Below are 14,641 nucleotides of genomic sequence, written 5' to 3' on the forward strand. Positions count from 1 at the left end.
TGGGCATGACCCAAGTGATCCCAAAGCTGTGCAGGCGCTTATGAAGAAAAAAGATGAAGATATATCAGCTTTGAGGAAGATGGTCAAACTTCCAGCAACCCTTCACCCCCAAACAGAAGACGTTTCTCAGCAGAGAAAGGATCAAGATGTAGCGACCATGCTGTTGACATTACACAAACAATTGGTAGAAACAGAAGGACGATTGGTAGCAACAGAGGGTGCATTAGAGGCAACCCTGAAACAAAAACAAGGAGATCAGATACCTCAGCCCTCTTAGCCAGTAATAAATCTTGAGGAGCCTCCTCAAATTATAAGTCCTCCCCTGGTACAAACAACAGAAGCAAGTGCCTCAATTGCTGGGCCTCAAGCCACAGAAAAGGAAGCAGCAGCAGAGCAAGTCCCAGGCCTCGGTATGCGAGATATGATGAAGGCGCTGCAAGCTCTTGAAACCCAAATGATTGAGCTGAAGGATGCCAAAGAAAAGCTGGCCGATCTGGACGAGAAATATGACAAATCTAAGCAGCAAGTGGCAGAAAATACCAGGGAAGTTAGGACACTAGAAAGAAGGATCAAAGAGCTTGAAAAGGAGCTCACCACGAGAAAGGTTATAACTGAGGTCAAGAAGATCCTATGGGCTAAGATTGGCCAGTCAATCACAGATCAGTGGCAATACATAGAGACAATTCATGAGCAAATGGATCTGCTGAACAGGGCTCATGCTGAAAGTCAAAGGGCCAGAGCCTCTCTGGGAAGTATGCCCAATATTGCTACCAGGATGATCAATGTCCTGAATAATAGAACTGGCCTTCAATTGGCAACAATGGGTATCAGGGATAGGACTGATACAATTTTGTTAATCAAAAGGGTGCACACCCTCAGGAGCTATGTGCAGGCATTAGAAAGAAAGTGCCAAGATATTCAGGTAGAGATCAATGCTTTTGCCACCAAAATCACAACATTGCATGGCAGAGGGCTTCCCAGCCTAGTGACCAGTGCAGGAAGACTGTTGTCCCATGAACAATATGCTAAAAGGGTCAACAATTATGCAGCTAATCAATTGACCGCTACAACAAGCAGTCCAAAAGGAGTTGGGCCACCATCAGGGCAAGAGATTTATGAAGAGTGGGCCAGTAGTAGCCTGCTTGCAATATCTTGAAGGCAGTTCTTTTTGCTGCAAAATGACCTCCATAAGGCCCGTCATGACAGGTCAGGAGGATGTCAAAAAATTCCTCCTCCCTGACACATATTCTTAAGATCTGATTTGGGCCAAGTTTGAAGAGATTGCCCCCAATCCAGGTGAAAGGGGCACTTTTCCTTGCTATCTTTCTCTTCTCTTTTGAGGACAGGTGTGGTGGGAACTGTGCTGAAACTAAGTAGTTTACTATATCAGCAAAGCATGGAGAAAGTACTGAGATAGAAAACATATGTTCATCTATCATTTGGTCATCCACTATTCCTTCTTCACCCATAGGCAAATTTACTCTAGAAAAAAAGTCAACAACAACATTTCTTTACCAGGCTTATCAATAATGGTCAAATCAAACTGCTGCTGTAAAAGAAACCATCTAATAATGCGAGAATTTACATTTGGTTTGTTCATTAAATATCTAATTGTGGCATGATTAGTGTGTAAAAAGGTTTGATATCCTGTGATATGGTGTCTGAATTAGTTTACGGAATGCACAACAGCTAGGAGTTCCTTCTCGGTCACTGTATAGTTTAACTCTGCCTTTGACAAGTTTTTACTTATAAATTATATGGCATAAGGTATATTTTCATCAATTTGTCCTAAGTCTGCTCCTATTGCTTTGTTCGAGGCATCTTTGTGAATGTGGAAAGGTAGGGCCTAGTTTGGGCCTCGAAGAATTGGGGCAGTCACTGACTTGTTATTCAATGTATCTAGGGCTTCTTGATGGTTTTCCGACCATATGAAATCGACATGTTTGCCCGAGAAGCCAAACAAAGGAGAGGCTAGCTTGCTGAAATCTTTAATGAATCTCCTTTAATACCCATCTAAGCCTAGGAAACTTTTGACATCTCTCACCTTTTGAGGAGGTGGGACCCTTTGGATGATGGAAATTTTGTTGGAGTCCACCTGTAGTCCTTGTTAAGATATCGCATGACCTAACATTGTCCCTTCAGTCATAAAAAATTCACATTTTTCTGGACTAAGGGATAGGTTCATCTCAATACAATTGTCTAGAAATTTTCCTAGGTTAGATAAAGCTTCCTGAAAGTCAAAGCCATAAGGAGTAAAGTCATCCATGTATATCTTTACTGCATCATGAACTAATTCAGAAAATATACTTAATACCACTCTTTGGAAAGTGGCTGGAGCATTGCAAAAACCAAAAGGAAGGACCCTGTATGCAAAGGTAACCCAAGGACAAGTGAAAGTGGTTTTATCTTAGTCCTCTGGGCTAATTTGAATCTAATTGTACCTGCAAAATCCATCTAGGAAAGAGAAATTTTTTTTCCCTACCAGAGCAGCTAACACTTGATCTATGCAAGGTAAAGGAAAATGGTCCTTTTTAGTGGTTTCGTTCAATTCCTAATAGTTAACACAGATTCTCCACTTACTATTCTTCTTTGGCACTAGAACCAAAGGAGAGACCCATTCATTGTCAAAGATAGGATAGATGAATCCTGCATCAAGCAATTCCTGCAGTTCTTCCTTAACAATATCTTTAAGTGTTGGATTCATCCTCCTTTGAGGCTGCCTGACTGGCTTGAAATCCTCCTTGATCTATATATGACGAGTGCATACTAAAGGGTGCACTCCATTCATCTCCTTATAACTCTAGGAGAAGCCATCTAGGTGTTTTCTCAGCATGCTACACAGCTCCTTTTCCTAGGAAATGGATAGGGATGGATTGATTTTCAAGGTTCTTTTTGGGCCGAGCTCTATATTATTAGCATGGAGAGAAGTGGATTTGGCTGCACAGAGATTAATTGAGAGGTTGTTTTTGGTTTCTCTCACTATATCCTCTAATGGTGATACACTGGGAGGTGGATTCTGAATCATATCTTCAATCATATCATCCTCATCTTGCTATTTCCCCCCCTTGGAAATTTCTAATGCACAAAGCGGTGCATAATAGACTTCATCCACATCTTCCCCCTCCAATCAGAGAGGTAGATCATGTTCTAGCAAGGGCTGGGTAGGAGGATATAGGATTAACTACTTGGACATGTGCCCATTATTTATGGTCATTTCCCCAGCTTGACAGCTGATGTAGGCATCGGTGGTAGCCAACCAGGGTCTTCCCAGAATGAGAGGACACCTAGCGAGCTTTGCCTTTGGTTGGAGAACTAAGAAATCAACAGGGTAGTCCCAAGAATCAATGGAGACCATCACATCCTCCACAATCCCCTCAGGGGTCACGATGGAGTGGCCTGCTAGCTATAGCATGGTCGTGGTCTTCCTCAAGGAGCCCTAGAGGTTAAGTTTGAGCGTTGTGTCCTTTGTTATCAAGTTAATGGCAACTCCAAGGTCAATTAAGGTATGTGGGATCATGATTCCATTGATGTGGACATCAATTACTGGGCTTCCAGGGTCTAGATATTTTGGATAGATCACCTGCCCTAACATGAGGTTGTATAGTTGTCCTATGACATTGATGGTTGGGGCATCTCTCTTGTGCCTTACTGGATGCCTAAAGAACTTATATTTGATCAACCTATTGTAGATAAGCACATCTTTTATGGCTTGGAGAAGTGGTATCTTCATGCATAAATGTTTCAATTCTCCCAAGATTTCAATTTCTACTGGGGTAGGATCGACTGTCCCAGATAGTCTCTCAGGAAAGGTTGGAATTTCTTTATGTTCACTTTCCTCTTTATCTTCCTCAACCTCCCAAGGTGTAGGTTGGCTATCTAGGAGAACTTTCCCAGATCGCAAGTTAATTTCCTGAATCTCCATAGCATAAGTTGGGCATGATGGTTCTTCACTATACACTTGCTGAGCCTATCAGTTGTTCGGGTTTGAATTTGACTGGGCAGGCATTTGGGGTTGCTTTGGTGGAGCAGGAGGTAACAGTCATGTTGCACTAAAAATTGTCACCTTGACATTCTGCTATCTATGTGAGTTCATTGTCACTCATACTTTCCTCCTCTGCAAGTCTAAAACATCAATTCCTCATATCAAGCCTGGAAAATAAGAGAAAATCCCTCAAAAGTCTTTAAAAATTTGGTTCCACACTTTCTCTTTGTCTTACCTATGGTACCACACCTAATGGTCATGTCTCTTACACACCTGACCACACTTTCTCTGTGTTAAAGGTGTGGACCCCTGTAAAAGTTAAAAAGGCACGAGTATACTCTGAAAATCTCACTTTTAGTCATTTCTAGAAGCTTCTGGAAGGAATCTTGAGGTGGCAAGTTTGCTCTATAAGGTTCATGTATTCCATACCTTAAGGAGCTAACCCTCTGATGTGAGTAGCTTATCCCTTTGAAGGAGGATTCTATCCCTTCATAGGTGGACCAGTAACTTCCTCCTCTGCACTATAAAATGAAGCATTAGGTTGGTTACTTGGGAGGTTAGAAGATGAATATTTTTGAGGTGAAATTCTACTAGAACTTAGTCTTATTTAGTTGATTTTTTATGAGGAGAGATTACATACCTCTAAGATCTCATTTGGATGAGTGCAAGGCTTGTCAGAGTAAAGGAAATTCCTATTTCGGACCCAGGAAGAGCTTGTTCAATATCAAGGCTGAAAATGTTGTAAGGTTCTTCTACTTCAAAGTTAATACAAATAAATTTGTTTTTCTCAGTAAGCTGTTGATTCATGGTTGATTTTATGGGTTCCTTGATCACCATAATAGACATGATTTATAATATGCAGGTGCTATTTAATGTTTTCTTGTTTTTTATTGCAGGTCCTCAAAGGTAACTCTTTCGAACAACCAGGGGATGACTACTAAGAACACGCATTGGATCTAAGGTAGGATCTTGACACATTTGTAGTATTTACTTATAAAACGAATATGTCTAGAGAAAGATAGGTTTGTTTGTTCGTTTGTTGCTAGACTATCTTCTAATACTAGGGATATTGCCTTATCCGCAAGATCAATTTATCCGGCCAATAGGTTGTGGTTAGGCAGGTGTTGGAGGTAAAAGAGTAGGAAAAGAGTTGTATTGAGGCATCCACCCTTGATGAGGTGTATTCCACTGAGGTTGTGGCTGAGCATAGGATTGAAATGAATGGGTGGTTGGTTGGGCATGATATTGAGATGTGAAGGACCAAGGAGGAAGCGTGGACCAAGAAGGATGAGCAAGAGGGCCCCAAGAAGGCACATAAGTGACTTGGTTGGGGTTGTAGTATGCCTGAGATGTCCCTTTCATCCCCTACTAGTATGGTCTCGGTCCATGTGGCCTCCTTTGGTTTATGTAATAGAGATGTTCAGTGACTCCCTCAACCCCTTGATATACAACTTTAAGTCTAGGTAAGGAAGGGCACTTATCTATAGAATGATTTTCTTCACAGACTGAACAAACCTCTATAGAGTTAAATGGGCATTCATTCCTAGGATGCCTCCTGGTGCATCTAGGGCAAAAAATGGCCAAAGCCCTCTCTACTTTCTCTTGTTTCCTTTTGATATGTAAGGTATCCATTTTCATGGCAACAGTCCGTAGCATCTCACTCTTGAAGTCTTCCAACATGTTTCCAATTTCTCCTTTAATGGATGAGTTAGAGGAAGAGGTACTGGCTATGGGTTGACTCCCCCTACCTTTCTTTCTGGCTGCTCTAGAATGGTTTCTAAAAACAGTCTTTATGTCCTCATAGGATAGTTGGTAGATGTCTCCCTCGGCCAGTAGATGGAGGGTGTCTAAAAGATCTTCCCGAATTCCCCTGAGTAGGACCAGCTTCAGAGACTCAGGGTCAAGTGTACACCCGACCCTTTTGTAACTGAGCTGGAACCTCTCTTCATAGTCTTCCAGGGACTCATCACTTCCTATGGTCATTTGGAAAATTTCTTCTTTAGTATCTTTTGACCTACAATAGTCTCGATACTTTTTGTTAAAGGCTTGCTGCATCTGAGCCCAAGTTGTGATGCTATTGCCATATAATCCCATGAACTAGCGTAGTGTTGCATCCTTGAGAGTAGAAGGGAACAATTTCAACTTTTTCTCATCTTCTGCATAGTCATAGGTTCGACAGATAACAACAAACTCGAACAAAAAGGCATCATGATCTTCTGTAGTCAGACCATGGAAATGAGGTAGGGCGGAAGGGCTTATATTCTTCATTTTGGTGTCCCCATTGGTCTCCCGAATGGGAAAGGTACCCTCTGTTCTCTCTCCATTCCCCCTAGGATTTTTGTTTTCAGCCATTGGCTTAGAATGTTTTCTTCTTCTTTTTCCACTATAGGTTCTTCAAATATGTCTTGATGTTCACCTAAGGGTTCTTCTTGATCACAACCACCAAAAAAGAGAGAAGGTTGGCTGTTTGAAGAAGTGGGGGTGTTGGGAAAATTTTTTCCTGAGTTATCTCTATTCCTACAAGGCATGAAAGGAAATATTTTTTTTGGTTGGTTTTTGTTTCTTTTTCCCCACACTGATAGTACTTTCAGAAACCGAAATTGATTGAACAAAACGAATTGCAACTAGCTGAAATGAACTTGCCGAATAGAAATTTGCAGAATTGAAGAGGAAAGCAAGGAAATGTAGAACTGAAGGAAAAGGAATGACTAGTTTTATTTTGCTCAAATGAAATTTGCAGAATTGAAGAGGAAAGCAAGGAAATTTAGAACTTGAAAGAAGAGAAATGACTAGTCTATTTTTGTTGAAATAAACTATTAGCAGAATGCCATAACAAAAAATAGAAGAAAGCAGTAATCACAGAATACTATGATGCTTCCCCAAAAACGACGCCAAAAAGTGGTGTGCACCAACATTGCAGCAATAATGTTGTAGCTCCTGGGCTGCCTACTTAACTCTTATCAACCTGGTAGTTCATAACAAACTTGGAAGCGTCGGTGTTGTATGTACAAGTACTAGTTCTCGCTGCAAGTTGTCACTCAGTCAGTCGGCGCAAGATCACTAGGAGCTCAAGCCAACTTCTATCGATTCCAAAAGAAGCTCTATATGTTATGAAATGAAAGAAATATTACTATACAGATGCTACTCTAACCGCAGAAAGGAGAAATACTGAAATGTAAAGAAAACCTAGTAAACCCTAATTAACCAACTAATCCTACTTTTGAAAAAAGCACTACCATAAAAAGAATGCCATTACCTACTCAATGAAGTAAACAACATCTAACTAAGATATTTCTAGAAGTAAATAAGAAAAAAACATCTTTTTGGATTTTTATGTATTTTTATGTGAATTTAACATGCATGTGATTTATTGTGTGTGAATGTGGCAGTAAATAGGTGGTGTTGGAGGGTGGTTTTGGGACTTGAGAGGATGTAGGATGGTGCGGATGGGTCCTAGGAGGTCTCAGGTATTCTTCTGGAGGCTTTTCCCACACTCAGCCTTCAAAAGAAAGCCTATAGGAAAATCTACAGGAGGAGACAGGAAATCTACAGGAGGAAAACAGGGCAACTACAGGAGGCCTATAGGAGGAGGCTGAGAGCAGTTTTCACTATTTTGAGGGTATGAGAGTGGGTGGAAAAGGTGGATGAAGGTTGGAATGAGGTGTTAGGGTGCCTAGGGTCCACCATGAATCATAGGGAGAGAGCAAGATGATTGGGGTTTCTCAAGGAGAGAGGAAGAAGTTCTATGGAAAATGCAGGAAACTAAGGTAGAATTGAGGTGAGACTTGGGTGACCTATAGGGCATGGATTAGATGGAGGATGTGATGGCTAATGAGCTAGCCAACTGCAAGAAGAGATCTGCTACAAAGGAACTAATAGTCAACCAATAAGATCAAGCAAGCAATGAAATTAGTGCATCTAGAAAAAACAAATTTTTGCATCAAAATTGTCTAAACTATGATCTATGAAGGGAAATGTTGAGAACTGCTGCAAGAAAGGAAAACATGAAAGATGACTATTGCAAATAAAGAATCTAGCATGATGAAGAATATCTGAAGCAAATAAGAGCTAGACTATTAACCTACTAACAAGCTGCAAACACTAGAAGTCCTATGAATGAGGAAAATTCATGTTTTTGGGGTAGTAAGAGGGTCTTTGCCTCAATTCATGGTCCCAAAGGGAGGAAGAGAGGCCAAGGCACTATTTCTAGCCTTTTGAATCTTCTCTTTATCACTGCTTAACCTGCTATAGAAAGAAAAAATGGAAGCAAACTACTGAATCATCAAAAACAACCTATTCTTAACCATAAAAGAGATACATCTATCAACAACCTAATCTAGAAACTGAAATAAAACATACAAATATAGGTAAAGAGGATCTTGTCTGCTTGGATTGGGACCTAACCCAAGAGATTCAACCCTCTAAGGTAACTCAGTGCTAGCTTAAAAAGGATTCCATATGTATTTCCAAAAGAATAGTAGGATTACATGAAACTGTCACAAAATAATAAGCTCGAAGTGGAGAAAAGTTTACATAAGCAAACATCCAACAAAAAATCCAACCCTAGTGAGGCCCTAGGCCTCTCTACTTATATAAATGAAGCTACCAACAACTTCCTTAAAATTAGAGAGGCTTGGCTTCCAAAAATCAAGATAATCATCAGTCATCCTCCACTTGCTCAGCTGCCTTCTAGTGCATGATTTGGCTGCTTGTACTCCAAGGTGAATGAAGTGGAATTCAAAGTGAGGAATAAAAATGAGGGTGATTCCCTCCTATAAGTCCTCTCCTTTGTCCACTTCGATTTATTGCTGCCATTTGTCCATTGGATCCTTGACTTTGACCTCGAAATTCATCAATAATCTGCATTAAACACATGTTAGACCACATGGCATCATAACTAACTCAACTCACTTGATAAGCATAAATATAATTAGAAAATCATACAATAAGCTAAGAGAATGGTTGATTTGACTAGGTTAGGAGGTAAAATGAGCCCATTTAATTACCCATTTATGAGGCTCATCACCTATTGCATGCCATTCTATATTTCGAAAGACTTATGCTTGTGCATGACACTTCTTCTTTTGGGTTGATATGAAACATCACATTCTTATGTTGGTAGCTAAATGTGACATCTTCTAGCAAAAGAAACGAGAAACGGTGAAGACACCAGGACCCTTACATCGCTTGTCACTACTTGCTTCTATATGGAAACATGTCTCCATGGACTTCATTACAAGTCTTCCTAAATAAGGAAACAAGTTCGTTATCATGGTGGTAGTTGATCACCTCTCCAAATACACCCATTTTTGTGCCTTATCGCACCCATTCACTCCAACCTTGGTCACTCAAGTTTTCATGGATCAAATTTTAAAAATTCATGGCGTGCATAATTCTATTGTGTGTGATCAATATCCCATCTTCAGTAGTAAATTTTGGCAAGATATATTCAAGCTACATGGCATGCCACTCCAAATGAGTACATCATATCACTCCTAGATGGATGGTCAAACCGAAGTAGTAAACAAATGTTTGGAGACTTAGCTATGGTGCTTTGCTTAAGAAAAACAACATTAATGGGTGCAATGGTTAACCTTAGCGGAATGGTGGTATAATGCTAATTATCATGAGGTAACCAAGATGACACCATATGAGGTGGTGTATGGCCAACTCCCACCTTCACCAATTTCTTTTCCTCTAGGATCATTCAATGTGTAGGTAGTTAATCAACTGCTTCATAATCAAGCCGCCACTCTCACTATTATGAAGGAAAATCTCCATCAAGATCAAAATTGGATGAAGCAGCAAGATGACCAACATCACTTTGAAAGGTATTTTCAAGTGGGTGACCAAGTGTTTCTTTGACTCCAACCTTATAAGCAGACATCTCTCAAAAAAAATGGCTTCCAAAAACTAGTTGCAAAATTTTATGGGCCTTATTAGGTGACTTAATGTATTGGCTCAATTAACTACAAACTGGCCTTGCCGGCCACTTCAAAATTCCACCTAATATTCCATGTCTTTTGACTCAAGAAAGTAGTGGGACACAATTGCAAGGTTCATACAATAATACTTGAATTAGATAACGAAGGTTCTCTTTGGCTATGACTAGAACTGGGATTGGATTTACGAGAAAGGAATCTTTGCTGATGCACTATCAAGAAAGTCCTCATCCGGTGGAAAGACACGTTGCTAGAAGATGCAACATGGGAACCGAAAACTATTGTCCAACAAATTTTTCAACTCCAACCTTGAGCACGAGGCTACTTTCGAAGAGGGAGGGCCTGTTAAGGCCCGACCCTAACCACTTTTTTAATGTAGTAGGCACAAGGGATCCCACAAGAGTCATGATTATTTAGCTCAATAAATAAATACCATAATAAGTTACCCCCATTAATGATGATTGTAAGTGGTTGACCTGCATTATAAAAAAGGGGCCAAAATTAATTAGTTTAGCCAATCATGATGAATAAATGAGCCATAGCTAATAAATAAAGTGGTTAATATGAAATTATGCAAGGGACCATGAGTAGTTAGGGTTTTGGATCTCATGAATCTATATATAGTCAAAGATAGCAAGGGAAGTCATGCCAAGTATTGTTGTAATTGAGTTCTACTCTATTGGAGGTTGTCCCCTCAAAGCGACAACTATATATTATTTTCTGCTGCTCATAATAAAATATTTCCATTTGTCTAATTTCGGGCATTATTGTTCTAGTATTTTCTATCATTTTGATATTATATGTAGGTTAAGAGAATTACACTTTGCAAATGGGATTCCTTCTCTATAAATGCATATGCTAAGAATTTCATTTTATACATAATTATATTTGATGAAGTATTTTTTAAAATTTATGTCATTGTAAAAAATCCTCCCATTTTATGTTTTGAAAAGTCTAAATTGCCGCACTAATTTTTTCTAGTGTTGTTTCTCATTAGATGTGTTGTGACCCTAAAGAGAATTGATTTCCTTTTTAACATTTTTTTTTTAATCTTTATTCTATCTAGCTTACTAAGGGATTTATCATTGATAGGTGTAAAATTGGTTTCAAGCCTCTTGCGACATTGACTCTTTATTAAAAATAGATTTACACAAGTAGCAATTAATATACTTAAATTCTATATAGGGTCGATTAAAATTTTGTGCATCCGAAAGATGATGTTGATTTTGTCAAAATTTTCAATTTAACAAGTTTTTAGGGTACTTTATAGCTTTATGATTGATGGCATTTCTCATACAATGTATACTTTTTTTCTCATTTAGTACATTCCATTAAACTATTGTTCATATGAATGTTATGGACCTAACAAGGTAACAATCCAAATATCATTGCATATCCATGTGATGACCATTTTAACATATTATAATTCTAATATGGGTATTCATTAACATGTGAGAATCCAATATACACTTTTTAAAACATCATGAGCATCATGAATGTTCCAAGCGGGTTTAAGAACACTAAACCTAATGCTAACTATAAGGAAAGGATTATGGGTTTAAGAACACTTAACCTAATGCTAATTATAAGGAAAAGATAATATTTTCCTTTATCTAGTAAGTGTTCCATAGAATGAACATGATGGTAGAGGATATATTAAGAGTAAAGAGATCAATTTAGAAAATGGAGGACTTTAGAAGACCATTATCTTATAACTTTTTGGTAACCTTAAGTTGATTTATACTATAAATCTCAATAATAAGAAAAAGAAAAGGCATCATATTTAATGAGTCCAAAATATGATAATTTTTGACAATATTATGTGCATGAAAAACATATGATTTGTTTGTGTTGCATATAAAATTATCATTTTATTATCATCCAATTTGTGGAAATCATATAATTTATTACAAATTTGAATATTGAATATATAAACCATATATGAATAGAAATTATAGTAGTTAAAATTATTTTCCTCATAAAAAATATATATGTCAACTAATTTAACTTTCATATAATCTATTACAAATTTGAATATGTCAACTAATTTAACTTTCATATAATCTATTACAAATTTGAATATTGAAATATACTAGCAATTGTCCCAAAAGGTACAAATAGAGGCCGATAGGATTATTAAATTGGAATTGTTGAATTTTTTTAGAAGAGATATTGGTTCAATCAACCTGGTTTCCTACACTGCCACAACTCTTCCCGGTAAACCCTGACAATGATTCCGCTTTTGTGAAAAATTAAAATTTGCACCAGTAAACGTCACACATATACCTATACAGCTGGATTGTTGATTGATATCTTTGGACGTTGAATAATTTAAGGTAAATCTATTCGCTATTACGCATTTGTGAAAAAATGAAAATTTGCACCAGTGAGAATCACAAATATATACAGTTGGATTGTTGATTCATACCTTTGGACATGCTCGATTAATGAATAATTTAGGGTATAATCTATTACGTAAACAAAGGATCAAAGGGGGAAGGGGTGGGGTTTGTGTACTGGATCAAGCCTTTGAGATTCATGGGAGAAACGAAAGAAGAATCCCCGCCCAAAACCTCCTCTGCAATCATCCACTGTACCCTCTCAGTTGGATGAAATTTGTCCCAGTAAACATATTCCTTGGGATCCTTGCAGATTGAGCACCCTGGATCCAACCCACAACCTACATGGCCATTGTATGGACCATCTCCACAGAAAACCTGTTGACCCACCCCGTACCTCCTAGTCTTCGTCATCCAAAATGAGGTCTAGTCTGCAGCACCCTAGGCCGATGGCCTAGGCTGCCCTGGTTCGAGTCCTCCTGCCGACAGAGCCCTCATCACTCTCTTTTTCACATTCCCCCTCAAGTGAGAAAGGATTCATAACCCTATATAATATTATTAATGAATATTATTATATATAATATTATATTAATATTAAGGTTTAATCCTATTCATATTACCAAAAATAATTTAAGAGAGTCATAAACTAAGCAATATGGGGATTAACAAAAAAATTTAATTAATTAATCTATAAATAAATAAAAATAATTTTTTAGGAGAAAGCGCAGGAATCTAGCATCTATTGATACTCCAGCCATCATCTCTATTTAAATTAACAAGTCTTTTTTTTTCAATTTCTAAGGCCTCTCTAAATTTACGATAATGAAAATGGTCAATCCTCGCAATGACTTTAGCCTCTTCAATGGAGATGTGATGATTGGTTTTTTCTGCATGCTCTACCAAAGCGGAGGAGCGAGACCTTCCATGCTTGATGTCGGCAGCATGTTCACAAATCCTTTGGTTAATGGATTGACCGGTCTCACCAATATAAGGAGCTCGACAAGAACAGGGAATGATATAAACACCCTTCTAATCCTTGGGGTTAATCGGGTCCTTAACAAAATGAAGAGAACTTCATATAGTGTTAAGAGGTCTAAAAGAAGAATGAATCTCATGCTTCCTCAAGATCCTAGCAATTTTATCCGTGGTCCCTTGAATAAAGGGAAGATGAACACCGGAAGACCAATCCTTGGGGTCAATCTTACTCTTAGGACCCTTTTCAGCATTTTGAAAAGCCTTAAGACCTTGAGACCTACTATAACCATTCTTATTAAAAACTTCTAGGAGGTAAGTTTTCTCATCTTCAAGGTGATTTTCGTCATAAACTTGCAACGCCCGCCGAAGTAGCTAAGGTGTTGAGAACGCCTATCTTTTGAGCAAGAAAATGATGGGAGCTAGCATGGAATTAAATTGAATTTAATTATTTTAGAGAGATGTTACAATGTTTAACATTTTGACTTAGTCAAATTAAAATTAAAATATAAAATATAAATTTTTCCAACCCATGGTTTTTCCTTATCATATTTTTAATCTATGGTTTTTTCCCATGGTATTTTTCTCTAATGTGAGTTATTTAAAGGTTAATATTTAAACTAATCTAAATTCATTTTAACTTTACATCTACCAAATGCCAAAAAAATCAAATCTCTTTTCACTCTTAAAAAATCAAAGTGTCAAAAAAAATCCCTCTTAACACATAATAAACTTACAACTAAAAATAAATCTAAACTAATTTTTAAATTTAAAATTTAAAATTTATATTTCAATTAAACTATAAAAATAAATTAATAATACATTGCATTTAAAAATTAAAAATCCTCAAAAATCTTTGCTTTTCTGAGCTTTTTTCTTTCGATCTTTGATTTTTATGATCTTTTTCGTGCTTTCTTGATTTTTTTTGCATAGAATCTTTTTTGGGCTTTTGTGCTTTCTTGATTTTTTTTGCATAGAATCTTTTTTGACCTTTTGTGCTTTCTTGACTTTCCATGCTTTCTTGATTTTCCATTGTTTTGTTTTCTGGTTCAGATCAACGGTTGAAAGTGTTTCATCTGATCTAACGGATCAAAGTAAAAGTGTTGACGAAAAGTTGATGCATAGGAAAGGCCTATCGGCCTAAAAATCCTCAAAAACCTTTGCTTTTCTGAGCTTTTTTCTTTCGATTTTTTATTTTTATGATCTTTTTCGTGCTTTCTTGTTTTTTTTTGCATAGAATCTTTTTTGAACTTTTGTGCTTTCTTGATTTTCCATTGTTTTGTTTTCTGGTTCAGATCAACGGTTGAAAGTGTTTCATATGACGGATCAAAGTAAAAGTGTTGACGAAAAGTTGATGCATAGGAAAGGCCTATGGGACTAATAAACCATATATGAATAGAAATTAT

General features: G+C 37.6%; 1 protein-coding gene across 1 annotated transcript in view; it reads left to right on the forward strand.

Moving 5' to 3' along the window:
- The first annotated feature begins 421 nt into the window (after positions 1–421).
- The window catches only part of LOC149235789 (cysteine protease XCP1-like), a 32,655-nt gene continuing 18,435 nt past the window's right edge, over positions 422–14,641 (forward strand). The window contains exon 1 of the mRNA XM_089368664.1: positions 422–604. Coding sequence (XP_089224790.1) covers positions 422–604 — 183 coding nt within the window. The remainder of the gene's footprint in view (positions 605–14,641) is intronic.

Source organism: Pinus tabuliformis, chromosome 8 (assembly GCF_031772625.1).
Source record: "Pinus tabuliformis cultivar Carrire ecotype Pingquan chromosome 8, CPIR1, whole genome shotgun sequence".
Classification (NCBI taxonomy): domain Eukaryota; kingdom Viridiplantae; phylum Streptophyta; class Pinopsida; order Pinales; family Pinaceae; genus Pinus; species Pinus tabuliformis.